Genomic DNA, 19,700 nt, shown 5'->3' on the forward strand with positions numbered 1-19,700 from the left:
GGAAGTAAAATATGTTTCAGGAAATTACCGAGAGATATTTCTTCGTTTTTTTTATTAGTTATGTGCGCATATGAGCCCACGGGTCCTAAAATCCTGCTCTGCTGCTCTATCTCACCCTCTCTCTGTTCTCTTCACCCTCTCTTTTGCTCAAGGTCAACTGCCATCTGCTTGGAAATCAGCCAACATCACCGCTTTGCACAAAAAAGGTGCAAAAACAGATCCTAGCAACTACAGACCAATCAGCCTTCTCCCAATTATCAGCAAAGTCATGGAATCCATCATTGCTTCGGATATGAAATCTTTCCTCTTCTCCAATGGCTTGATCTCTGATCATCAATTTGGTTTCAGACCAGGTTACTCTACTCTGGACATGCTGCTTCTGCTGTCTCAACAATGGATGGAGGTCCTCAATGCCAAACAGGAAATTAGAGCTGTCTCCCTCGACATATCACGTGCCTTCGACACGGTCTGGCACCCCGCTCTGCTCACCAAACTCTCCTCCTTTGGTATCCATGGAAATCTCCACGCATGGCTGGCGGACTTCCTCTCTAGTCGTCGTCAACGTGTGGCCCTGAATGGGTTTCTCTCATCTCCTCTTCCTGTTCAGGCTGGAGTTCCCCAAGGCAGTGTTCTGGGCCCCGTGCTTTTTCTGGTCTTCATCAATGATCTCTCTGACTCTCTCGAAAATCCTCTCTATCTCTTTGCTGATGACTCCACTCTCTGCCGCTCCATTCCTCTTCCCTCAGATCGGCAGTCTGCTGCCTCCTCACTCTCTGACGACCTGGACAAAATCACAGACTGGTCAAACAAGTGGAACATGTCTTTCAATCCTGACAAATCTCACACTCTTACTATGTCTCTCCGAAAAGATCGACTGGACAACCCTCCCATCTACTTTCTCAACAATCCTCTCCAAGAAGTTCTGTCACTCAAGATTTTGGGTCTCACTATCTGCCATGATCTTTCTTGGGAAAACCACATTTCCAAGCTGGCCTCCAAAGCCAGTCGCCGACTGGGCATCCTCCGTCGTGCGAAGTCCTTCCTCGGCACACCTGAGCTCCTCACCACATACAAGGCTTTCATCCGCAGCTCAATGGAATACTGTTCTCCCCTATGGGCCGGTGCTCCTGCCTCACACCTAGCTCGGCTTCACGCTGTTGAAACCAAAGCTTTCAGAATTATTGGAATCTCCCGCGATGAAGCTATCTCTGAGGGCCTTTCACTCACTCACCGCAGGCAGGTAGGTGGTCTTTCTGTCTTCTACCGACTCCTCTCCGGCCTTGCACCCCCAGCTCTCTCTGTGCTCTGTCCCCCAAATATTCCTACAGGTCGCACAAGATCTGCCAGCAACCCTCTGATGGTTAAACTGCCGAAATCTCGGCTCTCTGCTCACCTTCACTCTTTCATTCCTCTTTTCTCCCGCCTCTGGAACAAACTCCCTCACTCCCTTCAATCCCACTCCTCCCTCCAGGTCTTTAAAACAGCTGTTCACCACCATCTCTTATCTTCCCCCATCCAAAACCTTGATCTTTTCTACCCCCGCTAATTCACCCCAGATCCTCCTTGTTTGAAATTCCAACTTCTTTCCTGGAAGTCCTGGCAGTGTCCATATGTTTTATACCTCTCCCACCGCCCCCCTTTCCCACGCCCCCCCCCCAAAGCCCTCGCCCTCTCTCAGATCTCTCGATGTCTCCATGTCTCTCGGTCCCTGCTCTCAAATGTTGTGTTTGTGTCCTTCCCCCTCTCTCCCCATCTTGTCTACCGCTCCCTATGTTATATGTTTTATGTGTCGGTTTGTCTTTCTGTGTGATTAATGTTCGCTCTTTCACGAGCCTCGATCTTGTATTAAAAAAAAAAAAAAAAAAAAAAAAAAAAAAACTTTAAATAGGTTTATTTGAAATCTTTAATTTTCCACAAACATTCCACACACGCGGGAAAATGCAGAGATATATTTTTAAAAATCGCTTCATGCTGTATCATACACCGCCCAACATGACACCGACGGCAACGTGTCGATATATATTAAAAATTCGCTTTTGCTTTTCCGTTAAGATATACAGTATTACTTTTTCGTTTGATGACAGTCGTCACAAAAACGTCAACAATGATGCCGACATATATTTCTTCGTTTTTATTTCATTCAACATTATTAGCCGGAAGTAAAATATGTTTCAGGAAATTACCGAGAGATATTTCTTCGTTTTTTTATTAGTTATGTGCGCATACACTTTAAATAGGTTTATTTGAAATCTTTAATTTTCCACAATATAATTTACTTGCCATTTATCATTTGATGATTACGAGACACTTCCTCTTGAGGATCGCGACAATTCATGCGCTGCATGGAAACTTCTATTTCCAAAATGAATGAGACGATCGATGAAGAACGCAGACTTGAACAGGATGCAGCAAGAAAACGAATGAGACGGGCGAACGAGTCCATCGACGAGCGTCAATGCAAACTTGCGGGGTCACCCGTGGGAATCCCATGGGCATGGATGTGTGTGACATTTCGACATATTGAGTTAGATGCTGCACATTCATTTTTACAAAATGGTTACTGGCAAGTCATCAGATCCAGAAATGGTGTAATGAACACAATTTATTTACGCGCAAGCACGAAAGCAAGACGGCCCGATTTCCGATTCCGACGGGCCGACGGGCGAGACGGGCCGATTTGGAGCAAGAAAAAGAACGAGACGGGAGAAAAACGAGAGAAACGAGGCGAGTGAGGAGCGATTGGAGAGGCGAGTGAGGAGCGATTGGAGAGGCGAGTGAGGGGCGATTGGAGAGGCGAGTGAGGGGCGATTGGAGAGGCGAGTGAGGAGCGATTGGAGAGGCGAGTGAGGAGCGATTGGAGAGGCGAGTGAGGAGCGATTGGAGAGGCGAGTGAGGAGCGATTGGAGAGGCGAGTGAGGAGCGATTGGAGAGGCGAGTGAGGAGCGATTGGAGAGGCGAGTGAGGAGCGATTGGAGAGGAGAGGAGTGTGAGGGATTGGAGAGGAGAGGAGTGTGAGGGATTGGAGAGGTGAGGGATTGGAGAGGAGAGGAATGTGAGGGATTGGAGAGGAGAGGAATGTGAGGGATTGGAGAGGAGAGTGTCAGGTGGAGAGAGGAGAGTGTCAGGTGGAGAGAGGAGAGTGTCAGGTGGAGAGGCGTGAGGGGTCACATATTATGTGAAATAAATAAATTGTGTTCATTACACCATTTCTGGATCTGATGACTTGCCAGTAACCATTTTGTAAAAATGAATGTGCAGCATCTAACTCAATATGTCGTATATATATATATATATATATATATATATATATATATATATTGTTATGTTTATGGAGGCAGGTAAGAATACTATGGAAAGGTAGGATTGAATAGGAAATAGCATGGACCGTGTGGCGTGTAGGAGCATTTCGATGTACTAAGTAGGGAAAATGTAGCTTATGGATGTGTTTAAATGTCATCATACGAGGGATGATGCCCTGTTAATTAGTAGTAGGGTTTAAGGTTCATTTCCCCTGTTCATGATACCGTCTGTGTCCATCCCTAAAATAAAAAAAAACTGCCGGCCAAGCAAAACAGCAGCCAGCTAGTACTCACGTTCCATTGACACATACAGCAAAGATGGGTGGGGCAAAAATGGTTCAATGGGAGGGGAATGGGACCGGCAAGCCACCCCCCCCCGCCCCCCCCCCCGGAGTGACGTGGTTGGGTAGGTGGGAATAGCGCGAGCGGCCAGGGGGAGCTTGGCCATTTTTGTGTCCTTGGAGGAGAGCGTTTTGTGTGGCGATCCTGAGGGAGCTTTGACTGCTGGGATCACAAGGGAGCTGAAGACCGTGCTGTCCTTCCCCAAATGGAGGAGAAAGGAACGAGGGCCATCTACATGCTTGCCACCACTCGCTCGATAGCAAGTGCTTTCGGTGCGCGGTGTTCGACGTCGTCGCCATTTTGCCGAACTTCCCGTGTGGGTGGCTCTGGGCTTCAACAGCCACCGTCCTTACCAACAGGATCTCTTTTGGGCCAGCTAAGTGCCAGAGAGTGAACTGTTATTTTCTTACATTAGCCTGTGTGCGTTTTTGGAATGCCTGTGTCTGTATGGAGGGCCCTCACCGAAGCATTTTACCTCAGCATTTATTTTCTTCATTTTAATTCTGCGCCTCATTTTATGATATATCATTATTGTTACATTTTCATTGTCGTGTTCCTGGTTGGGTTTCAAAATAAACCCTTGTGTTCGAGAAGTTTAGCGTTTTCGTGTTTCTTCCATCCTGCGCGCGTCATAACTGCCAGATTGGGAGATCGCCTCGGGAGTTAAAGCTGGTTCGGCTCATCCGTCCAAGGCTGGTGGTAACTAACTGTGGACGTGACAATATATATACACTACCCGACAAAAGTTTAGGTACACCGAACATAATGTGTTTAATGTGCAAAATGAACATAAGATGTGAACAAAAATCTTATCAAAGATATATCTGGTTATCTACTGATAATATATTGTGCTTCATTGCATCTTTCTTGTGCGAAACATAGGTTTAAAGCAACTTTTGGAAATAGTTTGAAAAGTGCAATACTAAATCCAAACTTAAACGCGAAGTTAGTGTTATTAACGTTTCATCTCAGGAGCAAAATAAGGCCTTGAAACAGTTGCAATGCTGAAACTGTTTATCTGGGCTCTAATTTCCGGTGCTGTAAGACGTCTGTTGCGCAGACTGGTGACTCGGATTATTGTCCTGCGATTCTGTTATGATTCTTGGTCAACCAGAACGTTTTCTATCCTCATTTTTACCAGTTTTGTTATGTCATTTAATGGCACATGCAACTGCATTTACTGACACCTGTAATTTCTTTGCAATTTGTCTCAAGGATTGGCCTTCTTTTCTCAAAGTTACAATTGCCTGTCTTTTTTCTGACATTATCTGAGCTTTGGCACCCATGTTCATGCAATCTGAAATCTTGTTCATGTTCAATCTTGTTCGGTTTTTTGTTTGAGATTTGTGTTTGCCTTGTCCTAGTCAATTCATTATTTATTTATCTCATAAAAGAACGATTTGCATTGTGTTTCTCCATTTTGGCAAATGAACGATCAGGTTCATTTGGGATCTCTGAAGGGCTACATTTGTAATCATTTTGTTTTATGCTGGCATGTTAATAAATCCCGCTGGAACACAAGCTGGTGACAACCACTCAGTGCTGACTTGTGAAGACGGTGTTAGTTTGGCTTCCTTGAAATCTCTGCTTTAGCCATCCATGTGACATAATATATTGAAAAATTATAAATTTTCATGAACCTTCTTTTTACAATTTTGAATATGTCGATCTGCAAAACTTTTGCAGTCCATTATACCGGGCTGCAAAACTTTTGCAGCCCGGTATAATGGATTTTTTATTAATTAAATAGGATGTTCCTGATTGTGATTTCACATCCTGAAGCCAATCTCATTGATCTGCTTGAGAGTGCTGAACTACAAAAGAAAATCCCTAAAACGAGCGATGCCCAGTTATGAAACAATGTGCATGTCTATCCCTCAGGATGATGCAATTTTACATTCGCATTGGAAGCCAAACCCTTGGAGCAGCTTGCCAAAAAGCCAAGACACGGAATGAAGGTTCATCCTCCTCACAGCCACCCAAGAAAACATTGTGATCGCTTCAGTCGCAGCAATCAATATGACTCACTGATGTTCTCCTCTCTTCCTGTTTGTTCATTCCCAGTTGTTTGTTGTGCCCAACTGTGGCCCCATTGTTTCCACTGTCCATGCGTTGCCTTTTTACCCTCCGCCACTCTCTTCCCTCTTCAATGAGCCAAAGTCTTGTCCAAAAATAAAATTATAAACGTGGATATATTTTTCCCAACTGCTTCTTAGCCAGGTTTTAGTTGAAGCCACATCTTAAATATCATTTCAAGTATATGACTTCAATATTTAAACTTACATTTATTCACGAGTTGTTTGTTTGGTTTGTTTTATACAGGTGTTGTGCTCCAGTTCTCTCGGGATGGGGATGTGAGCTGGAGTCTACTCCGAGAGTTGGACTTTGCTTCATTTCTTGAACCACAGCTGGTCACACTGGAGCTTCCACCGGCTGCTAAGGGTGTGGCAACGTATTTCCGATGGTGGCAGCCACAACATGGTAAGAAACCACACTGCTAATGCTTCATTGCTTTATCTTCTGTTAGCTAGTGGAATCCCAATGCATTTCATAACATTTCATCTTATAATAACATCTCATAATTCATCATCAAGGTTTCATGGTATAACTGTTTTTTTTGATAAGTGGACTATATTTTCCCATCATTTTCCCATCACAAGACATCTCCCCTCTTTCGGATAATAGTGACAAGACTTTGCAATGGATTATTTTGATTAATTTAAGTATGTACTCTTAGAAAGGCCCACAAAACGTGTGCATGTCAATATTGGTCTGAATCTTGAAATCAAAGGTTTCATTTTTGGAAGTGTTGAGTCAGTATTGTCAGACGAGAAGTATTTCAAACATTTTTGGAATTTTTGTTCGGTGGGTATTTCAAACATTTTTGAAATACCCGCCGAACAAAAAACGACTCCTGCGAACAATTGACGACGCTTCCGAACCCTCGCGCATATTTGGCGAACTTTTGGAGCCTAAAATACGAATGTTGGACTTTGCCATTTTTTCGACATTCGCATCCTTCGCGAACCGTTCGCGTGTCCCGTGAAAACCCACCTTTCATCGTTACCTTAATCGTTCGGCCAACAACAGGCTATCCTTTCAATGGTGACAAATCACTTAAAAATTAAAAAACAAAATTAATTTTAAAATTCTGGTGCCCGGATCCAGACGAATTCATCCTTGTCAAACACCCAATCTGTTCACCAAGTTTATTCCGAATCTGTCCACAACTTTTTGAGACATCGTGCTAAATATCGTTTTAGCTCTTTCAATGGTGAAGAATCACTTAAAAAAATTAGAGTAGCTGGATCCGGATCGGGTTCCGGAACTTCATCAAACTTTAATCATTTTGTCAAACACCAAACTCTCCAGGAATTTTTTTTCTGAATCCGTCCACAACTTTTGAGATATCTGAAATAAAATCACGCAATTGGAACTGGAAATGGGAACACCATGGAACTGGAAATAACGAAAATACCTATAGCTTTGTCCATGTGAAGACAAACGACGAACAAGCTACTTGCCTAGCTATTGTTTTGCTTCAGTTAAAATCTGTGCAGCCTACCCTGAAATGCCGGAAGGTTGGGGCTTGCCCTGCGTACTGTTATGACCTGGCCCCTGCGTGAAGGGCTCGGGGTACTGCCTACTGCTCCGGAGATCCTAATCGATGTGCTCGGGAGGCCAATATGTTCCCCGTGGGTGGGTCGCGCCATATGAGCAGTCAGAAGTGACCGAGCAAAGTTACCATCCAAATGCTGACACAATTTTACCCTCCCCCACCCCTCCCACCCCCCACTCTTAAACACACTGTATGCCAATCCAGAAATGCAAGGCAAATTCAAAACAGTGGAATAAATGCAAATCCTTTACTCAAGATCAAGAAAAACACAGGGTATATCACCGAGGAATAGATAAATCATAAGGAAAATAAATCCCGTTGATATGCAGCAGGAAAGATCAAGTAATTAAAGAAGGACAGACAGGCACCAAGACAATACAGACAAGACAATTAAACGACCCACCCGGTATCCCTAGCTAATCCCAAAGGGGAGGGAGCGGGAGGCAAAATAACAAAGGAATATTCACCAGAATATATAGAAAATAATGGGTAAAATAAAACCGGGAGAGGAGGAGGGATATTCAGGCCTTTTTCAGGTGGCATTCCGGCTGCCTCGCCCCAGACACGTGTCCCGAGGATGGCACCTCACCTCCACTCTTCTCTTTCTCAGTGGGTGTCCTCAAACTCCACGAACGACTTGCCCAGGGCAGTTTCTGCAAAACCTTGAAGCCTCACATTGCCTCCGGTTGGCTCAGGCGATACTTGACGAGGAGCTAACGCTTCTGCTTCCTCTCCCACTTTTCCTCACAATCCCACAGGCACCGGGAAAACCCTTCTCTACCCCAATCTCTCCGGCACCGACTGTGCCTCCAACAGGCAGCCCTCGGAGAGATTAATCAAATCCTCAAAAAGCTCACACAGGCTGAGTTTCTCGTCAAAACTGGGACCGCGCATCTTGCGTTCGTTTTTGCCTTCCTCCCCCATCGCGATGCACTCTTCTTCCTCTCACCTCCTCTTCTTTTCTTTTCCTCCCAGAGGTTCTTTCTCTATTCAATTATGTAGAGCTCAGGTGGGAGGGAGAAGGTCGATAAGGAAGATCTTTTTTTTTTTTTTCAAAAGAATAAAAATAAAGTCGAAAGGGAAGGAAGAAAGAAAAGAGCTAATCTGGTTTCACAGCCGGCCTGACATTTCACAAAATACACCCTAACGATCGCAGCTTCTCATCATTGCAAGTTCAGCCCCACGAGTGTACCATCATTAAACAATACACCCCACGAGTGTAACAATACCCAACCAAGCCCTATTTACCATTATTCACTTTCTAAAACTCATGCATGCTCACAACTTTGCAAATAACAATGAATGTACAACAATTGAAGCAAAAGTCCTCTTTGTTTACTCTCTGGAAAATCCCCTTTATTTATTTGCTGATGACTCCACCCTCTGCGATGACATCGCTCATCCTTCAGACAGGCAGACTGCAGCCTCTTTCCTCTCTTCAGACCTTGAAAGAAATCACAAGATGGTCAAACACTTGGAATATGTCTTTCAATCCTGATAAATCTCACACTCTCACTATCTCTCTCCAAAAGGACCATCTGGCAAACCCTCCTATCTACTTTCTTAACAATCCTTTTGAAGAAGCTTAGTCATTCAAACTCCTGGGTCTCACAATCAGCTATGATCTTACTTGAGCAAACCACATGCCAATGTTGGCCTGCAAAGCCATCCGCCGACTGGGATCCTCTGTCGTACAAAGTCCTTCCCTGGCAGACCTGAATGCTTATTTTCATCCGCAGCTTGATGGGGGTACTGCTCTCCCCTCTGGCCTGGCTCCCCTGCCTCACATCTTGCTCAGCTTGAGGCCGTGGAAACGAAGGCCTTTAATATTATTGGAATCTCCTGTGATGAAGCTTATTCTATGAGCTAATCACTTCATCATCGCAAACAGGTCTGTGGTCTCTTTGCTGTCCACTGCCTCCTTTCTGGTCTTGCTCCCTCTGCTCTTTCTGTGCCTCATTCCCCCCTCCCACACCCCTTACCCTCCCCCCCACCACCCCCAGGTTACTGCAGGGTTTCATCACTAGAAAACAGCCTAAATCCAGGATCATTGCTCACCTGACCTCTTTTGCTTCTCTTTTTCCTGCCAGTGCAAACAGCTTCCTCATCCCATTCAATCTCCTTCTTCCCTCCAGGTCTTCAAGACAACTGTTCACGACCAACTCAGATTGTCCCCAATCCGAAACAATGATCTTTTCTTCCCTCGTTAACCCACCCCAATCCCTCCTCCTTCCAAATTTTCAGTTTTCCCTTTTTGGAGTTTCCTTCTGTGTCCATATTGTCCACCCCATGCATCCTCTCCGGTCCTCTATTCCTCCCCACCTCCATTGTTTTGTCCAAGTCTTCCTTTATCTTGGCCTTCAACTATGCTGTTGGTGTTTCCCCCCTCACATTACTGTTCCTTTTGCTTTCTGTTTTGTGTGTTTTGCATCCTGTTTTTGTCTGTTATGTCCTGATCCGTTCAGTGTACCAACTCTTCCACGAACCTCGAGTATGTATACAAAAAAATTAAAGTGGCATCATAAAACCCTCAGCTCAATCCAGAGGTAAGGAAGTACATTTCTTAGAGACCACTATTTTGTAATGTCACAAGTAGTGGATATGTTTTTTTAAATTGTTTTTATTTTATTTTTGTATACAAGATCGAGGCTCGTGAAAGAGCTAACATTAATCGCACAAAAAGTCAAACCGACACATAAAACACAAAAAATAAGGGGAGCGGTAGACAAAATGGGGAGAGATGGCAGACAAGATGGTAGACAAGATTGCCGTCACTCGAGTATTTCTACCTCGTTAACAAGTTAAAGTTGGTTGAATATGAATGATTTTATAAACATTTGATATAAGCAGAGATAGATTTATAAATTTAATTTTGTTACCAAGTATTCTTCAAAGACTATTCACTATAATGTGCTGGGAATAGTCTCAATATTAACTTGTTTTATCTGATATTGGATTTCTGTATCTTTGATAATAGTTTTTCTTGAAAATGTCATTGAATGCCACAGTAAGATATAACAATCATCTTGTTTCTGCAGTGCCTAAGACTCATGGAGAAGTATGTAGATTTATCACAGGGATGACAGTAAATTATGATGATTATTATACTTTTATATGATTACAAGGACATTAGAAGACAAGTGACAAATCAACACATTATTTGGAATTTGAATCTGGGATCCCAGAATTTCGAGATAAGTGTCAACACTGAACAGGCCAAACTTAAACATTGTGATGAATGTTTCTCAAGAATATATTTGCAGCTGTTATCTGAGAGAGTCCCACGAGGTTTGGAACCTGTGCTGTCTTACAGGGAGGTCTGGGGCACAATGGGCACTGGATGACGTGCTCATTGGGGTGAACGACAGTTCACTAGAAAACCTACAGGACAAGTTTGAAAAGCCAGGAGAAGTTGAAGCAACCTGGTTCAGAGTTGAAGGTGGTCACATCCAATCTGGATGTTCCACCAAAGGCCATGTGCTCCTCTTTGACAGCAACTCAGGTGGAAGATCTACAGCAATAACGAGACAATAATGGATGATGGATGACAACAGGATCACAGGATTATGAGTTATTTTCTCTAATCTTGGAAATCTATGTTGGCAAACTACTCGTAATTTGAGTAACACTGAGCGCTATGTTCTACTTTTGTTTTTCTAACAACAGAAAAGGCACGCCTTGCTGAGACGTGGGACGTCCACGTCTCTTCGTCCACCTTTTTGCAGTTTGAGCTCAGCATGGGATGTGGCCAGCCTTTCAGTCAAAAGGCTCCTGTTGAGCTGCAATTCAGTGTCAATTTTGGAAGAGATTGGCAGCTTGTGCGGCAGGGCTGTGTCCCACCGGACATTGGCTGCGCTCACTATGAAACCAGCTCTGTGTACCAGCCTGGCTGGAGACGCACGTGGTCACGGATAATGCTGTATCTTCCACACACATCAATGTGGGTCCGCCTAAACTCTATTGTTTGTCAGCTTCTTTGGTGACAACTTGCATTTATAAATCATTATTATTTGATTATTGTTGATATATTTGATTTCTATGCTGATCTTGTGTTCCACAAGCAATATGCATATTTTATATTTCTGAGATGAAAGATGACATTGTCTTATGTGACAACTTCTCCTTTCCCTACATGTCAGTTCCTCACAGACTCGTTTCCGCTGGATCCAGCGCTCGTTCTCTCCAGGCCGTGATGTCTGGGCATTGGACAACGTCTATATAGGCTCTGGTTGTCCCTGGATGTGCTCTGGTCATGGAGCTTGTGATGAAGGTCGATGCAGGTAAATTAATTAACATTTATTGCATTGATGTATTTGCGTAGGCTGAGGGTGGCGTGGGAGGAAGGGAGGGGGTAGGGGCTTAAGTAATTCATGATAGGAGAAAAAAAAAAAAAAAAAATTGGCATTATATTTTTTTGGCCAAAATTAATATTTATTTAATTTAAAATAAATAAATAATAATTTAAATTATTGTTTATTGTTAATACTAGCGTGACGGCGCGCTATGCGCGCCTCACCACATGTTACTTCAGAGGGGTAGGCATCTTTGAACATGTCTGCTTTCTCAGGGAGTGAGGGATAGTGGGAATGGTTGGTGGGGGTTGGTGGTGGTGATGGTGGATTGGGGATCGTGGGAGGAAGTGTGGGAATGGTGGAGGGGGGATGGGGCAGATGGTGATGGGGGATGTTAGAGGGGAGCAGCCAAAATTGGGTCTTCAAGGACTTTTGTGTCTTCAACGTATTTTGGGTCTTTTGGGTCTCTGGAGTCTTTTGGGTCTTAAGGGTCTTTTGGTTCCTCTGGGACTTTAATGGTATTTGGGGTATTTTGGCTCTTTGGGGTATTTAAGGGTATTTTGGGTCTTCAGGGTCTTTAAAGGTCTTTGGGATCTTCAGGGTGTTTTGGGTCTTAAGGGTGTTTTGGGTCTTAAGGGTGTTTTGGGTCTTAAGGGTGTTTGGGTCTTCAGGTTGTTTTGGGTCTTCGGGGTATTTTGGGTCTTCAGTGTATTTTGGGTCTTCAGGGTCTTTGGGGTCTTTTGGGTCTTCATGGTGTTTTGGGTCTTCAGGGTGTTTTGGGTGTTCAGGGTCTTTTGGATCCTCAGGAACTTTAAGGGTATTTTGGGTCTTTAAGGGTATTTTGGGTCTTTAAGGGTATTTTGGGTCAGGGGTCTTGGGGGACTTAAAGGGTCGTCAAAGGTCTGAGGGGTCTCAGCAGTCTAAACGTAATCAAGAGTTCACGGACTTTGTTTTGGGTGTTAATTTTTTGGAAGAAGAAGAAGACGTTTTGGTCCATATAAACATAACCATATGTGACTGGCTCTGGCAAAAGCAGACACTTGGGGGCAAAAATCTAAATTGAGATTTTGATATCATCTGCTTCCCCATGCTTTTGTCTTTCATTTGATATTGTCGCGCGAATACCTCGGTTAATACCGTAGGATCGCGGATGACTGAACGGCTTTAACTGAGGCGACGATCAATTATGGATTCGACTATAAAAGCACGGGAGGAAGAAGGAACAGGAAGAAGCGGCAAGCGCTTACCTGTAGCAATCTGACGGCAGCTTCGATCCCAGAGGAAATGAACTCAAAACGAACACAGGATTTTGAATGGAAAAAAAAACAATACAAGGGTTTATTTAATAAATATCGAGATAGGAAAACGCAGTGATAAACCTAAATGCTAGGTTGGGACGTCCCCACACACAGACTTCAAATACAAGACAAAGGAGGAATCAATAAAATAAAACGTTTGTTATGTGCGTCTGTGGGTGCGAGCTTATCTGTCTGTAGTCCGCAGTCCCAAGCTCGTGTCCGGATGCGACTCCGTGCTCAGCGGGAAGGAGGCCTCAGTCCGCCTCGTTCGTGCGCTCTGCTAGTCCAGCACACGCCTCACTCGCCCCTCGTCAGTCGCACACGAGGTCCCGTCCGCTCGCAGCACCACACCTCACTCCAAGCACCAATCACCGCTCCAAGCATCACTCCAAGCACCAAGCCAAGAACACCATGAAGGCGACGAACCACCAGGGAAGAACGTCACTCGCCCTGTGCCGCCAGCTCTGGCGCGTTACCAATCCGTTCCTCACATCTTTGTGATCTTTTCATGCCTTCCCACGTCACCCCTGCTCTTCCTCTAATCAACAACCTCCTTCTTAGTCGTGGTGGCGCCTTCCGCCCTGATTGGCCAAATGTTTGCGCCTTTTGCACTGATTGGCCGAGGTGTCCACGGTCGGTGGCCAATCAGTGCGCCGCTCACTTCCACCAACCAATCACACGTTCCCTGGGCGTGGCTCTTGCGTGTTAGCATGATGTTTGACGCCCATGGTGGTGTTCTGCGCAGCTGCTGCCTGCTTGTCTTTCCGGTTAGTCTTTTTATGAGGGAGGGGATTTAATTAATGTGTACACTAAGGGGCCTATCTAGGTGTCTATATGAGTGCGTTTCCATAATGGACACTGGATTGGCGACAGAGGGAACGACAAACAAAGAAATTTTATCCATAATCCCTGTACTACTTAGCACGCCCCGCCTCCTCGTGGCGGGGATACAGATACAACTTATACCGACATCCGGGCTAAACACAGAACTTATTACAGGTATATTCCCTATCACGACAGTCGAGCACCTACCTATGCACATCTACCTGGCTCTAGATATTCCTCTACCCCCCTGACATAACAATATATTCATTATGTTAATAGGATGAAAATTAACGAAGTTATGGTATTTTAATGACAATTATATTTTCGTTTAAACAATGGAGATAATTAGGTTCAAAGTTCACAATACAGTTCACACGCACAAAGAATGTGCACACGTAGAGCTTTTCATTCATACCAAACATGTATGTCAGGGATCTCCTTCGAATTACGATGTATGGCTCGTAGTAAAACATCGAAATTTCGCGATCTTCGTGACTTTTTGAGCACATTTTGAGAATGACATTTTAGATTCTTCGTCGAATTTCACAACTTTTCTGTTGTTTCTTGGAAAAATGTTTTGGTGCACAATAATCTAGAGAAGTTACTCTTTCTATCCATATAAAAATCTCAATTTGGTCCCTGTGGTCATATTTTGACTCTCTTCGGCTTTTTCTCGCGAAGAGAAATGCCCCCAAGTGTCTGCTTTTGCCAGAGCCAGTGACATATACGTTTGCTCTATTTTAATAAGATACAGGGAAGCAATTGTTTACGAATAAGTACACACATAAGTTGACATAACATATAATTATAATAAATTAAACGGTGGCCTGTTTCGTCTTCCAGTCTGAGCCATTGTTTTTTTAACGATTTTTTGAACAATTTTTTCTTAACGAATTTTTATTGGAATGGGATCCAATGACAAATTTGTCCTCATTATTGAAGCACAGCTCTGCAACCGATACAATCATGCTCCTGCACATTAGTCCAAGCCGGTATTAGTCACTGCCGGTGAAGCACCAGGATGATGGTTTATTGGTGGGATGGGAATTTAACTTAGACTAGACAGCTCAATGGAGAGTATGCTACTGCTGAGTCCAAGCACTTAATACTGCGAACCCAAGCTTTTAAACTCTGTTTAATGTTATAATTTGTCTGAATTTTATATTAAATCTGAATTCCCTTGTCAATAGACATGTACAGCACTGCCTAGGACAATCCACCAAACAACAGACAGTGCTGTGAATTGGCTGTCCAAGTTAGACTTAGATCTGAGAGCTGTAAGTTGTCATACGCAAAATTAGATTAGAGACATGTCCTGGCTGTATATGTATGCATGTCTAAATTTCTTTGCAACCAGAAGCATTTGTAAAGTAGAGTGATCAAGTGAAGTCAAAGTCAAAGAAATACGAATAATGTTTTTGTTACCATCCTTGCCAAACATTAATACAGGTGTGACATTGGCTTCAAGACTCCATACTGCGTGCCGTTACTGCCTCTTCCATACCTGCTCAAGGAGACGTTCGATTCCGAGTTGAAATCAGATCTCTGGTTTGAGGTGTTGGGTTCTCAGCTCGGCCAGCCTAATGGGCAGCTCATCTCCTCTGGTTCAGCTCTTATTTTCAACAAGGTATATCATTAGTGGAACAGTGCCTTCAGAAAGTATTCACACCCCTTGACTTTTTCACATTTTGTTGTTACAGCCTGAATTTAAAATGGATTCTATTAAATTTTTTGTCACGGATCTGCACATAATACCCCATAATGTAAAGGTTGATTTTAAAATTTATTTATTTTTTCAAAATAATAAAAAATGAAGAGCTGAAATGTCTTGAGCCAATAAGTATTCAAACCCTTTGCTATGACACTCCAAATTGAGCTCAGTGCGTCCAATTTCTTTTGATCACCCTTGAGATGTTTCTACAACCTGATTGGAGTCCACCTGAGGCCAATTCAATTGATTAGAGATGATTTAGAAAGAAACGCACCTTTCTGTATAAGGTCCCACAGTTGACAGTGCATGCCAGAGGAGAAACTACCATGAAGTCCAAGCAACTGTCCATAGAACTCCGAGATAGAATTGTGAGGAGGCATAGATCTGTCATCTGGGGAAGGGTTGACAAAACAATTTCTAGAGTGTTTAAAGTTCCCAAGAGCATAGTGAGCTCCTTCATTAGGAAATGGAAAGAATATTGTTACGGACGCGGTTAAAGATGTTATTTTGACCGAGCGGTGGTGTAACCGCGACCGAACAGTTATTCCCCGACTAATACCCGATTTGCCCCAAACTTTGGCCGGATCGCGCCACCGCTATTCAATCAGGAAAACTCTAAAGCGACCGAATACAAAGAGGAAGAAGACGTACAGAAGAGGAATTGGATTTATTATTTACACATATAAGTAGGAAGAAAGCAGTCACGTTTATTTACAGACGAGATTAGATACACAGTGCAACGCTAGCTTACCTACAGTCTTAATTAACCCAGGGACAGAACAAACAAGGACAGACTCACTCGGGGAATGATGATAGGACTGGCGGGAGATGGATGGCTGGCGGGATAGGGAGGTCCACTGGTCCTTCAGCACGATTGACTCGTTGGGCAGCCGCCGCTCCTCCGCGGCCCTGCTCCAAACTGCCGTCCAGGCCTCACGCTGCTGTGGCTGCAGTTTCGGTGGCTCCAGCTGCAGCAAATGCAGTTGCGGTGGCTCGAGCTGCAGTTCAACTCTGGACTTCTTGGTTGGACTCAACTCCTTGGACTCCCTCTCGTCTCTCGGTAAAGGCTCATCTCTCTTCTGGAAACGCCCTGCCTGCGGGTTATATAGGCCCCGCCCCTCAACCTTCGCGAACCTCCTCGATGTTTCTCTCCACACCCTCTCCAAGTCCAACCCCTTGTTCGTGGTTGGTTGAGTGGGGCTGACTCACTCCTCCCCTCTATGACGAGGTGGAGACACGCCTTTCTTCTCCGACCCTGCCTCGTGGTCAATGGCGGCAATTGGAAGGGAGGTAATTTCCAGTCGATGAAAGGGGGAATGGAGGTTTTGGGAATGGGAATGAAGGGAATCTATTTCTTTCACTGGTGCAATGGAGTATTTCAATTAATGGGAGACACAGCCTTACCCTAAAACACATAATAAGATATAACTGTTGAACAGGGGTATTCTATGATTAGCTGTGGTGTGGATGCTTTATGGACTAATTATGGGACGCCCTTTGACCTTTACACAGCTCCGGAGGCAGGAGGCGCAGAATAACAATAATAATAATACACACAATAAAAAAAATACAGTCCTCATATCCGCAACACTATGGAACTACCCAGACTCTTCCTAGAGCTGGCCGTCCAACCTGACTGGGCAACTGGGCAAGAAGGACCTTGATCAGGAAGGTGACCAATAACACAATGACCACTTTGACAAAACTACAGAGTTCCTTGGATGCGATGGGAGAACCTGCCGGAAGGACAACAGACTCTGCAGCACTTCACAAATCTAAGCTTTATGGAAGAGTGCCCAGACAAAAGCCACTCTTGAGAAAGTGGAAAGGCTGATTAAAAAGAAAACAAGGAATTGCTAATTGTTTCAGTACCCAGCGATTTTGCCCTAAACAATGCAGAAATCAAGAAAATTACCAAATACCAAGACCTCAAAAATGAATTTAAATGATCCTGGAAGCTAAAGAGCGCCGAGATTGTGCCAGGGATAATTGGCGTGTTGGGAATGATGAAGAAGAACCCGACAGGGATCTTAAAAACCATCGCTGGGGATATTACTACAATCAAACTACAGTTGGAAGCAGTCTGGTGCTCGGTCACGATCCTGAAAAGAGTCCTCGGAACAAAACATTGACAACAAGAAAACTTCACAACTTGGTCAAAGAATCGTGACCGACCCCTTACCAAAATGGAGGTGGATACTTCGAGACCTGGGAAGACTCTGTTCCACCTTCTGAAACCTGCATATGGAGATAACAACCAACAACACACACACACACACACACACACACACACACACACACACACACACACACACACACACACACACACACACACACACACACACTTGTATAGCACTTTGCAAATAAGGTTTACATACAATAGATGCAGAGATAGGCTGTTTGACCCTTCAAACATATGTCTCATCCTTTTCCTGATCACTTAACCAATCAACTTACTTAATGTATTTGGACCGCACTGATTTGAATGCAATGTGAAACATGAAAAAGCAGCAATTAGCATTGAATTGAAGAGTATCACTGGGACATGAAAATATTTATTGTTTATAATAAAGAATATCTCGTGAAATATACCAGTTCAGAAATCCCTGTTTTTATGTTACCCCAGGATGGCCTACGCATGTTGGTGACCAACGACCTTGATTGTTCCAAAGTTCTCTACATCCAGTTCACTTTCTGCTTCCTCGGAGAGGGTATGTCTAATGTGTAAAACCCCTGAGGTTAAACTTTTGGTTTGCATGGTGATAGTTAAAGCTGCAGGTCGAGTATGCAGAGAACAAAATATCACAGATTGTGCTTTACAAAGCATTTGGTTTAAAACAATATGACTTCCCTTTGAAGGAACTACAATGCAAGAATAGGCTATTATGCCGATCAAAGCCTGTACAATGGTTGCCAACCTATTGTTGTTTGTCCATGCTCAATCCTTCTTAAATGCTGAGCCATCATCGTAATATTGAAGCACTACCTACATACATACAAGCTACAAGCAACCTGCACCTCACAGGAGCTTATGGAGTGTATGGAGTTTTAATATCGTAGTTTATTATCACCAAAGCACCCAGATTCTTTAAGCTACGTTGAGCTACCTAGAATTTTTTTTAACGTAAAGTTATTTCAAAGTTATAAAAGTAATAAAATTACGTAAATTTATAAAATTACATAAAGTAATAAAATATATAAAGTTTATTTTACGTTCATTTTTTTTAATTTACGTAAAGCTACGTTTAGCTCCCTACCTAGAACATGCAAAACTAGAATGCCACTTAGTACAGCGCATACATAGTTTATTATCACCAAAGCACCCAGATTCTTTAAGCTATGTTTAGCTACCTAGAATTTTTTTTACGTAAAGTTATTTGAAAGTTATAAAAGTAATAAAATTACGTAAATTTATAAAATTACGTAATGTAATGAAATATATAACGTTTATTTTACGTTCTTTTTTTAAATTTACGTAAAGCTACGTTTAGCTACCTACCTAGAACATGCAAAACGAGAATGCCACTTAGTAGAGTGCATACATAGTTTATTATCACCAAAGCACCCAGATTATTTAAGCTATGTTTAGCTACCTAGAAATTTTTTTACGTAAAGTTATTTCAAAGTTATAAAATTACGTAAATTTATAAAATTACATAAGGTAATAAAATATATAAAGTTTATTTTACTTTCATTTTTTTTAAATTTACGTAAAGCTGCATTTAGCTACCTACCTAGAACATGCAAAACTAGAATGCCACTTAGTAGAGCGCATACATAGTTTATTATCACCAAAGCACCCAGATTCTTTAAGCTACGTTTAGCTACCTAGAAATTTTTTTAACGTAAAGTTATTAAAAAGTTATGAAAGTAATAAAATTACGTAAATTTATAAAATTACGTAAGGTAATAAAATATATAAAGTTTATTTTACGTTCATTTTTTTTAAATTTACGTAAAGCTATGTTTAGCTACCTACCTAGAACATGCAAAAATAGAATGCCACTTAGTAGAGTTTACATTTACATACCAAGTAAGTTTACATACCAGTTACATACCAGGCTGAACAGTTTACATTTTGTATCTCACTGATAGGCCGGATCTGAATCTGGACCTGACCCAAAATCTAATCGGCTTCTTCTTGTCACCTACGCAACTCATCCACCTAGTCTTGTCATAACCTGTCCACAACTTTTTGAAATATTGTGCTGTATATCGTTTTTAGCCCCATCTCTCAATGGTGAAGAATGACTTTTAAAATTAAAAAAATTCTCGTATCCCGATTCAGATCTTCATAAATATTTAATCAATTCG

General features: G+C 42.9%; 1 protein-coding gene across 3 annotated transcripts in view; it reads left to right on the forward strand.

Annotated features, from left to right (window-relative positions):
- Nucleotides 1–19,700, forward strand: part of RELN (reelin) — a 515,504-nt gene that overhangs the window by 193,777 nt on the left and 302,027 nt on the right. For all 3 annotated transcript variants that reach the window (XM_078786532.1, XM_078786533.1, XM_078786534.1), the window contains exons 31-37: nucleotides 5,523–5,599; nucleotides 5,964–6,122; nucleotides 10,574–10,762; nucleotides 10,927–11,200; nucleotides 11,400–11,540; nucleotides 15,125–15,302; nucleotides 18,013–18,097. In XM_078786532.1, coding sequence (XP_078642658.1) covers nucleotides 5,523–5,599; nucleotides 5,964–6,122; nucleotides 10,574–10,762; nucleotides 10,927–11,200; nucleotides 11,400–11,540; nucleotides 15,125–15,302; nucleotides 18,013–18,097 — 1,103 coding nt within the window. The remainder of the gene's footprint in view (nucleotides 1–5,522; nucleotides 5,600–5,963; nucleotides 6,123–10,573; nucleotides 10,763–10,926; nucleotides 11,201–11,399; nucleotides 11,541–15,124; nucleotides 15,303–18,012; nucleotides 18,098–19,700) is intronic.

The sequence above is a fragment of the Myxine glutinosa genome, chromosome 11, assembly GCF_964187855.1.
Source record: "Myxine glutinosa chromosome 11, kmMyxGlut1.1, whole genome shotgun sequence".
Classification (NCBI taxonomy): Eukaryota; Metazoa; Chordata; class Myxini; order Myxiniformes; family Myxinidae; genus Myxine; species Myxine glutinosa.